The sequence below is a fragment of the Corvus cornix genome, chromosome 1A (assembly GCF_000738735.6).
Source record: "Corvus cornix cornix isolate S_Up_H32 chromosome 1A, ASM73873v5, whole genome shotgun sequence".
Taxonomy (NCBI): Eukaryota; Metazoa; Chordata; class Aves; order Passeriformes; family Corvidae; genus Corvus; species Corvus cornix.
Genome location: NC_047057.1, coordinates 69,603,869 through 69,616,331, shown reverse-complemented (window position 1 = coordinate 69,616,331; position 12,463 = coordinate 69,603,869). Strand labels below are relative to the sequence as shown.

Genomic DNA, 12,463 nt, shown 5'->3' with positions numbered 1-12,463 from the left:
ATATTTCTCTTTTTCCACATCTGTTAATTACAAAAGTTGCCTGCTTACACTGATGACTTCCAGTGTTCTGTGAGAAGGCTCCCTGAGTAATATTGCTGCTCACAGCTGAGACAAATTTCCCTCTCTACAGTACTGCAATGGAATAACAAGGAACTAGGCTTTATTTTTTTTGTTCTTTCCTCCTTTTTTTGCAGAGTGAATCTAATTAATCTGTCTAAAGAAATTCCCTGACATTTGAAAGATATTTAAAACAAAGGAACATAATATGATTATACCATAACATTCATTGTAAGGTTTCCAAAATGGACAACAGATAAGAACCAGCCAGCAACACTGGAAGACAACTATCTTTCGAATCCTTCTTAGATCCATTTAAATGCCAGGAAATCCAAAATCCAGTCTGCAGTCAGTCAGTAGTCACTGGGAGGAGATTTAATTGTGGTTAACGAGTATTCCACTGTCATTAAAAGAAATTCTGTGAAAACTTTAATGTCCTTAATCAAAACTGAGAGCCTTCTTCCCAGATGCTCAATCTTTTTCACTGGGAAGTGCTAATCACAGTGGGGACATATGGTTCCATTGAACTTGGCCATTTCCAACCCGATGCCTGTGCTTTAGCAGCTCTGCTCCTCCATATGTGATGTTATTCTGGATGCATTTTTTGTCCAAGCCTGGTAGACTGAGGCAGAAGCCGCCCCAGGGAAGAAAAACTACTAAAAATATAAGTCAGCTGTCTCTTAAGTTAGTTGCTGTCCAAAACACTGTGTACAGAAATGTAGTAGCCTTTTTTATGAGTTCATAAGTTTTTATTAAAGCCAAATGGCTGGAAGGAAGCTGTATATTAATTTCTTTCTTTGTTCCAGACTGAGAAAAATCTGAAATGTGCTTCTCTTGGGTATTTTTGATTTTAGTTTTGTACTTCTATTGCTTATGGCTGCCTACAGCAAATTATCAGCCTTGCAAAAGTGCTTTTTATGTTTGATTTTTACTCATGTGTGTGAGAGTGAAGATGTGAAAGTCCAGGAGGGCTGACAACAAAATGAGTTACAGAAAATGTTTTGGAGTTGCTTTTAGCAAACAAATCCTTCTTTTCTTTTGTGCCTGTATTTGGATTTTGGAATTTGTGGCATTCACAGTAGTTAATGTTATATTGCATTAAGAAATGGTGGTCGAGAAGAGGAACACAGAAAAATGGAACACAGTGTAAAGAGAAAATGAAGGCAGAGCAGCCCCAGCCCATCTGATGGGAGGGGAGGGGGGGAACTGCACCAGGAGCCATGGCCGCTCCCTCCAGCACCATGCATCAACGCTACCTTGAATTAATTACCAAATCTAGGAACTGTGCCATGGCTACCTAAGGAGAGGCAACTGTCCCTCATTTGTGATTAAAATGTCATTAGACTCCTGTAGGTCAACAGTGTTTCTCTTTTTGGAGCCAAGAATAGTTGAATTCCAGCCCTAACTGTCCCACTGATTTGCTCCATGGCCGCATATAACTCATCTCCATCTGATCTGTCTCTGTAAAAGTCAAGCAAATATTCTAACTGCACAATCATTTCAGGATTTAACTGCTCCCAAATTCTGGCAGGTGGCATTTTTTTTATCCACATCCTAATTCAGCCTTCTCCAGAACTTTCTTCTGTCCATACCTCCTGATGATAATGTATACCTACCTCCAGCTGAATTTGCTATACCGTTTTAGAAACAGTTTACTAGAATCATTTGAAAACCACCCACCCTGCACTGCAAAGGTCTGTCATTGCTCAAAGATTAAAGCCTCATTTTGGCCAAAGATTGAAAGTTCTTCATTACCCCAGTCCATTTTCTTAGCATTTACAGTTTTTATGTGTAGTTTTTGGTGATTTAAAGCAACAGCTGGTACCTTTAATGTATTGGCAAAGAAACAAGGCAGCTTTCTTTGGTGACATTAGCATTGCTTCAGTATCAGATCACAGGTTTACTCTAAGTTATATTATGCTTCCTGTACCTGTCCTTGCTTTTCAGAATTTCTTCATCATTTCAGTTTTGTTTTGGTGGGGGAAAGAGAAGCTGTGGAATTTGTAATACACAAACAATTTGGCAAAATAGGCATCGTAAACATCAAAACCAAAAAGCACCACATGCAACTTTCATGACAGCCATTCCACACTACTATTTCCAAAGGCTTCAAAATAGAATAGGAAATGTAGGATAAGACTTTTCTCAGTGTCCTGTCTGTTGGTGCCTTCTGTGAGGGTTGCCTGGTGTCCTGGCCATTCCATGGTCCCTGTGAAATTCCTGCAGTAGCAAGGGGAAGTACAGAGAGGGCTCATCAGTTCAGCCCACAGATCCAAGCTAGAGGGGTTCAGTCGGCCTCTTCTTTTCCTCAGCAGGGCCCTAGGCACAGCCTGAATTCAGATTCTTGGAAAATCCAAGCAGGCAAATGCCTTTTAGGCAGTTTCAGTTTCCTATTCTCCTGTAGTGAGGGAGTGTCACCACGTTTGCTTTTTAAAGAGCATAGAGAGATTAAAATTTAAAGCATTTTTCCACTGCAACTAAAATAGCAAAAACTATTCCAGCCATACAAATTTTAGATGAAATGTACTTCTCTTAAGAGAGCTTACCTTTCAGGCCTGCACTATCTGAGAGCATTCCTTCACATTTTATCAGCCCACATGCAGTTCACTCAGCAGTTTTTGATTAATGCAGACACTGAAGCACGGGAGTATGTTCTGAGTGCAGCTTATTCTTGTTAGGCTGTTGCTTCAGATTGTTTGGGATCTTTTTTTAGTTCAGAAAATACACCGTTATCATTTCATACTAAATCCCTGTGAGTTCTCACAGTAATAAGGTAATTTAAAGGCTATTTTAAATTATAGGCCTTAGTAATTTTTAAAGACATGCTAAACTACTGTCTCATTTATTTTGAGAAGTATCAACAGCACTTCTGGAGTATCAGAAACATCTAAATTTAGTAAGTTCCACTTTCTAAACTGGATCCAATCTTTTCCACTTTTTACAGGGAAAATTATGAATACTGATTTTTTTTCTCTCAAGCATTGTGCAAGACAGGTTTCAAATTTATTTACAAATGGTAATCAGATCTCACAAGCCTAAGCCCATGATTCTAAGGTAGAATCTCTTTATATAAACTAGATGAGGTCAAACGTATTTCTGAGGTAAATTCACTAAGTTAGGTGAATTTGGCTCATGGTTAATAGCTTGCTATTCTGAATGGAAGTTTAAAGCAATTATCACAAAGTTGGATTAATCATCATCCTGAATGCTGCGTTGAAGTGCTTTGCTTGTCAAACAGATTAACAAATTTGTATGCTTTTTCTGTTTCACTATATATTTTCAGATTGTATATGACAAAGTCACAGAGCTCCAAGGCCGTGTACTGAAGCTTGTTGTGAAAAGCAAAGGAACATTTGTGGGAGCTGTTAACATTCAACTGAGCAGTGTCCGGTTAAATGAAGAAAAGTGGTACCCACTGGGAAACAGTGTAATTTAAATGTTCTCCAAGATGATTCAATTATTTGCCCACTAATGTTTCTTTACCCCATTTCCCACGCTACATTTTGTCTCAGTTGCCCTTGAGAATAGGCAGTCATCTGCTGAGCACATATCTTCACATCTCTAACCATAAGGCTATTGTCTTAAAAGTGCTACCATCTTCCTGCCACAGATTCCTGACAGTGAGTGTCTAAGGAATCACATGCCAAAGACTTGCAGCAACATGCAGAAAGTTCTTACGACAGCAATGAAGGGCTTGGTTTTGTTAATATTAAATAGTACTGTAAAAATACTGAATTCTGTACACATCAGTGTGTGGGGCCTCATTCTTTGCCCATTAATTCCCCTGACTGTGTTGAAACAATGCTGATAATGGTGTAATTTATCATCACTGCATGTGATGAGTTCACCAGAAAACCATGGGATGGTTCCCTGCCGATATATTTCAGATGTCCAGCAAATTTCACATTGAATCTTACCCAATCAATACTTTTTTTTTTTTAATCACTTTAAAAGTTTTGATACTATGTAACATTTAATCCAAGATATTGATTTGTCAATAAGATATGTCATTGTCCAAGAGCCAGATATAGCTGGTCATTTGTGTGCAGAGAGGAGGGAAAAGCTAATGTTCATGAATAAAGAGAACATACTGAATGTGGGCTTTCAGTGGGGGATTTATTTAAGGTCATGATACCACAGATATTTGTTCAGAAGTCTTCCCACATTGCAGTCCTATGCTGCATAAGGGTTTCAAGTCAATACATGCATTGAATAGACCTCAGGGCTATAAAGTATGTGTTTATATATTAAATAATGAGTGGTTCCTTTGAGTTCAAAGATGCTAATTATGGGCTCTGTTTTTCTCTAATTTGAGGAAGCACTTAAGCACGTCTTTAAACATTTGGCATGTGAGCAGCCACAATGAATTGTCCATTATTGCCAGACTCTTGCACACACCCATTGACCATGTATATAAACCTTCCCAGGACCAGGGGCACATTTTTCAGGCACAGGAGATGTGTTGATTTGAGTGTGATCTGATCTGCTGCAAATTTTAAGTTACCATACAGTGGGCAGATCTGACATTTATCCTACCAGGTGGAAAAATCATCAACAGAGGGATAATAATCCTAGCAGTGAAGATAATTGCCTTCTTCTCCCAAAGGACCCTCACAAATCAGTCTTCAGAATATAAAGGTATATAAAGCTCCTGAAGTGGGACTAGGAGTGTTAGTTAGGAAATTAAATAAGCTGGAGTTTTTCTCAACATCAAACCAATGGCCTTGATCAGGTTTCATCTGAGAATATTTTCCCCAGTCAAACTGGTGTATTAAGCTCCTCCCCAGTAAGGGGATGTGAGGGGAACTCTGTTTGAATATTAATATTATTAGTCCATCCAGAGCTGTAAGAAACTGCAAAATATTTACCCCATGCAAGGGATATTGTCTGGCACACAGAATATTATCACTACAAAGATCAGGACGCCGAACATTTTATACTACAGGCTCTCCTGGGAAAGGAATCAAGTGCCTTGTCATTCAAGCACAGAAAACACATTGAGACCAGCTTACAAAGTTATCAAATTACCTGACCTTGCAGCTCAATAATGATTTTAGATTCTTCTTAGTCTGCTGTCTCAGTTTCCTTATTAAAACAATAATGCAATTTTTTAATAGTGTTATTTCTGTGACATTTTCTAACCCTTATTTACCACATGTCCGGATTTTCCATCTTAGAGCAACATGAAATGAAACAGCATTTGAATAGCAATAAATAAAAAGAGCATTATAATATCTTATCAGAATGGTCTGCAAACTTAAGCAATATTGTTTGATATTAAAGAAGGAAAGTTGTCAATATAACATCCTTTAAAAAAAAAAATCATATTTGAGTAACAAATCTGCCATGAGTTGTGTAGCTGTAGTCCTGTGGAAGGTCAACAAAACCTCAGGTCTGTAAGGAAGGTAGGAAAATTGTGTCTTATGGGCAAGATCTACTCTGATAGCTCTGTTAGGCAAGGAGTTGTCTTCATAGATCTTCAAACACATAATTAACCCTTGCCTTTTCTAAAATTCTCTAGTTCTCCTCAAAGTACAGTGTTTCCTGCTTCCTGAGCTCCAGTAAGATGTATCCTGAGCTCCCTGCTCCTGAGAGGAACATGGTTCTTTACAAAGCAATCCATCAATATTTTATCTTGCTTCAGCAGCTGGAGGTTCAAGCCAAAGTGAAGGAAAAGTACCAATACTAGCATATGACTTTTTGTGATTTAACAGCTACTTTTTGTTCTCAAAACTATTTTTTCAGGTAAAAAAATTATGGTGGGCCCTAAAGAGGAACAGCCCAGTCAGAACCTGCTTTTTCCACAAATTTAAAGGAAACATTGTTTGTATAATTTTTCCTGTTCCCTTGAAAAGATACATTGGTAAAAAATTTTGTTCAATACAAATAAAAACATCAATGTAACAATGCTCACATTATAAAAATTAGCATGATCTCTTGTATGTATTGGACTATTATTCTCACGCAGTAATTAATCATTAATTTGAAATTATCTGCAAGTGACATTAACTGAATTTTAAAAATATCCAAAAAAGTTCAGGATTTATGAACAGTTTCTAAATAATCATAGAATAATAGAACTACAGAATGGCTTGAGTTGGAAGGGATCTTAAAGGTAATGTCATTTCAACCCCCTGCCATGGAGAGAGATACTTTGCAAGTTGCTCAGAGCCCCAGTCAACTGGCCTTGAACACTTCCAGGGATATCGAGTCCACAACTTCTCTGGAAACCTGTGCCAGGGCCTCACCACCCTCACAGTAAAGAATTTCTTCCTAATACCTAATTGAACTTACTTTCTTTCAGTTTAAAGCCATCCACCCTTGTCCCATCACTACATGCTCTTCTACTGGAAGGTTTTATGAGGTCTCCCTGGAGCCTTTTCTTCTCTAGGCTGAACAACCCCAATTCTCTCAGCCTTTCCTCACAGCAGAGGTGCTCCACACCTCTGATCATTTTCGTGACCCTCCTCTGGACTCACTCCAAAAGATCAAAGTCTTTCTTTTGTCGGGTGTCCCTGAGCTGGATGCAACATTCTAGGTGGGATCTCCTGAGAGCAGAGTAGAAGGATAAAATCACCTCCCCTGATGCTGCTTTTGATAGCAAATGTGGGCTGTGTTTCCCCTTTTTCAATCAGTGGGAACTTCACTGGCCTGCCATGACTTCTCAAATATGATGGACAGTGCTTAGTCCAGTTCCCTCAGGACCTGTGGATGTATCTCATCAGGTCCCATGCACTTGTGCACATTGAGGTTCCTTAGGTTTTCTCAAACCCATTCTCCTGCAGAAAAACAGCAGTAGGGCCAAGGTCAATAGCCCTTATTCAGGATACCCCTTACATAAAAGTCCAGCTGGCTTCATAAAATCATTGAGAATGTGCCACCCTGGGAATCAGGCCACTGGGCTGTTGCAAAGCCACTAATGCTACTTTATTGAAGAGGGGGGCAATCCCCCAGAACAATTTCTTCTGCAGAACATCATTAATAGTACCAGATGTGAGCAAACAGCGATGCAGATTCCAACTTGATGCCTTCTTTGGACAGCAGTGGAATGTTACGGTAACCTGTCAATATAATGACATCTTATTAGTGTATTAACCACAAGCACAAATATTATGATGGAGTGGTTTTATGATCATCTATGCAAACAAGGCATAATTTATGATTCTGTAAATAACTCATTAAAATAAAATGAAATTATACAGGACCCAAACACCATTTGTACTGTTTTTTCTCCTCTCTGTATATATAGTGTTTCAATTCTGGTATTTTTGGTCACAGAGTGAAAAGCTCCAGTGTTTTTCAGGATGTGGTATTTTTTTTTAAATGGAAGACTTTTAGCCCAGTGATATTTAAACATGGACAAATCTTACATTGTAACATCCAAGGTTATGTGCTGCACACATTGCTCTGATAGCAAATGTAATAACTTGTGAATCAGCAGTGATAATGCCTACAGAATGGTGTTGCAGCAGCAGTGCACTGTCCAGCTGAGGCAGAAAAAAGTGAAGTGTAAGACCTTCTACGATGACATCTTAAAAAGTTGATTTCATATGAGTAATTCACTTTATCAGAGATAAGTCATGCCGTCAGAAACTATGTGTTCATCTGGTCATTGAAGCATTTGGATGAGCCGTAGTTCTCACTTTAAACATAGTTCACTTACCCGCTTAGAAAACAAAACAATCTCCTCTTCAAAACACCAACCTGTATTGCTTTATATGACTAAATGTCCATTATTTCATAATAATAAACAATGTCATTTTTGATTTAAAAATGTTCTGTACTTTGTCAAGGTATGTGTAACTCCAGTTATTTAAGTAAGTCTCTGTTTTGTATAAGTATCTATGTTCTGAACTGCAGTTTTCAAAATCCCTCTTAGGTGTGTCTGGATGCCTTTGGAGTCTTTCAGACCCACATTTACCTGGGTTTGGAATTTCTTGCTTTGTTTTTTGCAGAATCATAGAATCTTTTTAATTGGAAAAGACCTCTAAGATCACTGAGTCCAGCCTTTGACTGATCACTTTGTGAAGCAGATCGTGGCACTAAGTGCCACATCCAGTTGTTTCTTGAACACCTTCAGGGACGGTGATTCCACCTCCTCTCTCAGCAGCCCTTTCTAATGCAGGACAACTCTCCCAGTAACAAAATTCTCCCTGCTGTCCAGCTGAACCTTCCCTGGCAAAGCTTGAGGCCATTTCCCCCTGTTCTGTCGTATTACACAAAAGTTCCCGTGCTATTTAAGGTTCAGATTCTGGGCAGCAGATATTAAAGCTGGTTTCACGCAATTTACATTTGAGATCAGTTTTTAAGGCAAGCACAAAGTATGTGGAAGGCTTGGTTGATTTCCTATACAAAGATACACTTCAAGGACTAAGATTAATTTCTAAAGACTTATGTTCTATCTCCTACCTACAGAATATTCTACAGAGTGTCCTGAGAGAAGTTAAACTTCCTTTCTTTATTGAAATTGCTCCAATTTGCATTAAATAATTAACTATTCATGGATCCCGTGATAAAAGAGGTAATAACTGATTTTCCATCCCGTGTTGCTATTCTCCATGGCAGATTCATTGGCACAGGGACTGTAACAGAGGACCCCCCTCTGCTTCGCCTTTTAACCACCCAGGTAGAGAATTTTTCTCAATTTCTGCCCCTCTGAGTATAGCTATATAATCACTACGTGGAAAATCAAATTCTGCTACAGCTGGACAGCAAGCATCCCTCCCCAGTGGAGTCTACAAGTAGTTGGGAGGCTGGTGCTGGGGAAAGCAAGGCAGTGTGGATATAGATTTGAATCCTTTCAAAAGAAAATGCAGAGGAGGGAGGAAATGGCACAACTTTGTCCCACTGCCTGTCAAAGAAAATAAAAAGATGTAAGCACTGCTCAGCTTTTGGGAGCAACTTGCCCTCAGGGACACCTCGGGGCTATGAATCCTAGGGGCTAAGGGACTCTCCTGTAGTACAGATTAAAGCAACTGGAGCTCTGAAGACTAAGACTGAAATCCTAGCTCACCCTTCAGCATTTTAGGCAGTTCTTCCCTTGTCTTCTTCTTGTGACTCCCTCTGGAAGAACATTATTTTCCCATTTCACTGCTTAGAGAGCTTGGGTACCTAAAGCAAAACCATCATTCCAGACCTAGTTTTAGAGGTCTCAATGTTAAGCATTGCAATAAATGCTTGCAGTAAATTTTGAAATTATTTATCACTTCACCTCTTAGAAGCATTTTATTTATGCATCTAGGAATCCTGATGGCTAATTACCTTTTTTTATGTTGTGTTAAGTGGGGATTGGGCCAATATGTTTGGCACTGTTTATAGTTTTTGTACCTAGACTCATTCCCTAGCATTTTTAATTACTCCACTGAAAATATTTCCTGGAAAATCTACTGCTCTTACTTTTCCAAAACATGAATCCCTCATTTGTGACCAAAATTAATTCTATAGAGACATTAAGCCACACTGAAAATTTGTGTATAAAAAAAGCCTCCACCAATAATTTTACAAGCCCATGTAGGCAGCAGTGCCTGATATTTAAATTTGTCTCAGACACTGTGAGTTGGTGGGTTGAGTTTTCTTTCATTATCCAAAAGTATACAAATAAAAAGGAAAGTAAAATGTTATCAGTGTAAAAATTTATGTTGTAGAAAAACAACTGAGCTCTAAGAGTAATGTCTTTGTTCTTGTATAACTCCTCAACCTCAACTAAGAATCACAAGCAGCTTTATGACTTTCAAACATGGGGGAGGAAAGCCATTTAAAATCCTGTTAAGCTTAATAAAAAAGGCACAGTGCCTGTTGCCAGCTCCAATGTTTTGCCTTCCCATCTTTATTCACTAATAAAAGCTGTTTGTTTTGTCAGAAATAGCTTTGGAAGGCCAGTGTAGTAAACAGCCATTTTACATAAGCCTTTCTCCTTGGCCTGTTGACTTCTGTGTTTGCCCTTTATGTGCAGCCTATTCATTACAAAGGTTCCAGGAACTCTACTGGCATAACAAAAGGAACTCTGGCAAGAAAAATGCCATAAATATTTTGCCTAATTTATAGCCTTTGTTCTCCACTCTGAAAAGTTGAAGATAGGTTACCTGAGGGATTTTTGGTGGTTTGTTTTGTTTTAATTTGGCTTGTATTGGGTTTTGAACCTATGTGAGTAGAAAGCGCACAAAACTGTTGCCTTCATAGCAGCAGTCCTGACTAGTCTCACTTCTTGCAATGAATTAAAGTACCATCTGAGCAGTTTCCATCTAGAATGGAATACTGCAGTGGGAATAATCAACTGCCATTAATATTATTTTGATTTCAACATCATGGATTTGCATTCAGAGAATACAATTATTTCAAAAAACAGAGAGTGCCATTTATTCATATAGTTACACAATCATCCTTTAGAAAATAGGCATGATGCTGTACTCTCTCAATGCTACAGTAATAATAAAAGCCTGGAATGTTGCAGATTTTTTTAAGCTGTTATAGGTGGTTCACATAAGAGTATTACCTGTATTCAGGCTCATCACAGGTAAAGTGAATTGGCCAAGGAATTCATTGTTAACCAGAGAGACCTCATCCTCCACACAGAAGCGTATCATCGCCAGTTCTGGAACTTGGATGTTAAAAGAGAAAGTTTCGTTCCATTTAGGGCTCAAAGCTAATGGAAAGAGAAAAGAAACAGGATTAAAATATGATTTCTTTTGTTCTACTCAATAACTGAATTATTGTACCTGCTATCACTAGGCTGACTGGTAAAGAATTCATTCTTTTTCCCTAAATTTCTGGGCCCATTTAAATAAATAATGAGACTCCCACTGACTATAGTGGTACAAAAGCCTAAGACAGTTGGTGTCATGCCTTAAAAGAGAGCAAAATGGGACAGGGATAGCCAGGCTAAGAACCTCTGATCAACCTAAAGTTTTCTATAGCCATACCAGTTTCATGCTTTTACCAAAGTTTTTCCTTTCACAATGTTGGAAATAAATAAATTCAGGTAGTAAAACCTGCACTTGACTAGAAACACAAAAAAGAGAATGTGGAACAGGAAGGGGTTGCTTCGTCTTCAGCAATGTTCATACAGAGGAAAGAAATTCAGGGGCTGATTAAAAACAGCAGCCATCTATAAAATAGAAAATGAAAGAATAGAAGACAGAGGTACAGATAAAGGGAGATCACACGGAACTTGTAGTCTGAGACATCAAGAAGATCTATATGATAAAGATAAGGGAGTGCTCAAAGACAGCTACAACGAGTACACACTTCACCTGTCAAGCAATTAAGGGATTACTCCTACTAGGAACTTCAAAGGAGACAAGTGATGAGCTTACAGCAATTTCTTAAGAAAAAAAGTCTAAATTTACCGATTTGTGTACTGGTTTAAGCTGGGATAGGGTTAGTTTTCTTCGTATCAACCCCTGTGGGGCTGCATTTTGGATTCTTGACCCAAACAATGCTGATAACACACCAATGTTTGAGCTGTTGCTGAACAGGGCTTACACAGTGTCGAGATGTCTGTCTTTCTCACTCTGCAAAGCACCCTTCCCATCCCAATGAGGGGGCTGGGGGTACACAGGAAGTTGGGAGGAGACACAGGTGGGACAGCTGAGCCCAGCTGACCAAAGTGATTTTCCATAGCACATGGTGTCATGCTCACAGCTGGGGGAAAGGAGGAAGGGAGGGCATTCAGAGTCACAGCATTTGTCTTCCCAAGTAACTGCAACGCTCAATAACAAAGCCTTGTTTTTCTGGGAATGGCTCTACACCTGTCTGCCCAGTGGTGAATGAATTCCTTATTTTGCTTTGCTTGTGTGTGCAGCTTTTGCTTTACCTATTAAACTGCCTTCCTCTCATCCCAAGGGCTTTCTCATTTTGGCCCTTCCAGCACTCTCCCCATCAAACCAGGGGAAGAGCAGGCAAGCAGCTCTGTGGGGATAGCTGCTGTCCAGGATGAGCCCACAGCAGTGTGCAAAAAAACTTCCATCTTCCTTTAGAAAGGGAGAGTGCTCCCAGCTAGGAGTTTGTGCTTCCTTAATCTACCAGCCTAGAAAAATGGCACACAGCATGAACTTCAGCTACAGATTTTGTGCCAGAAGATCCTGGTCTAGAGAGAAATAATTGCATTTTCTATGACAATTCCTTGGGATGCAAAGTTGGTGATTCCTTATAAAATGTTGTAGTGCTTTGTTCACAGTCAAGAGAATCAGAGTGGTGCTCACCATTGCTTTTTACAACACTAGATTTCTTTCTTGCTTGATCCTCTGGTACACCAAAGATTTCTATCTGCACCTTAGGGTCAGCTTTGTTGGTCTTCGACAGGCTGCTGGGTGGTAACTGATGGCCACTGATCAGCTGGAAAATTAAAGTTGTACTGAAATAACTGTAAGAATGAGCTATTCACCAGAGCTGTATTGTAGCCATAATA

The 12,463-nt window shown here is 39.1% G+C and overlaps 2 protein-coding genes across 3 annotated transcripts in view; one reads left to right on the top strand and one right to left on the bottom strand.

Moving 5' to 3' along the window:
- PIK3C2G (phosphatidylinositol-4-phosphate 3-kinase catalytic subunit type 2 gamma) overlaps positions 1 to 6,196 on the top strand; it is a 190,635-nt gene extending 184,439 nt beyond the window's left edge. For both annotated transcript variants that reach the window (XM_019288624.3, XM_010404187.4), the window contains exon 34: positions 3,341 to 6,196. In XM_019288624.3, the coding sequence (XP_019144169.2) occupies positions 3,341 to 3,493 (153 nt within the window). In that variant the 3' untranslated portion in view covers positions 3,494 to 6,196. The remainder of the gene's footprint in view (positions 1 to 3,340) is intronic.
- An 839-nt stretch (positions 6,197 to 7,035) lies between these two features.
- Positions 7,036 to 12,463, bottom strand: part of PLCZ1 (phospholipase C zeta 1) — a 46,376-nt gene continuing 40,948 nt past the window's right edge. Inside the window, exons 11-13 of the mRNA XM_039571100.1 lie at positions 12,258 to 12,390; positions 10,550 to 10,699; positions 7,036 to 7,118 (exon numbers count right to left, since the gene is read on the bottom strand). Coding sequence (XP_039427034.1) covers positions 7,036 to 7,118; positions 10,550 to 10,699; positions 12,258 to 12,390 — 366 coding nt within the window. The remainder of the gene's footprint in view (positions 7,119 to 10,549; positions 10,700 to 12,257; positions 12,391 to 12,463) is intronic.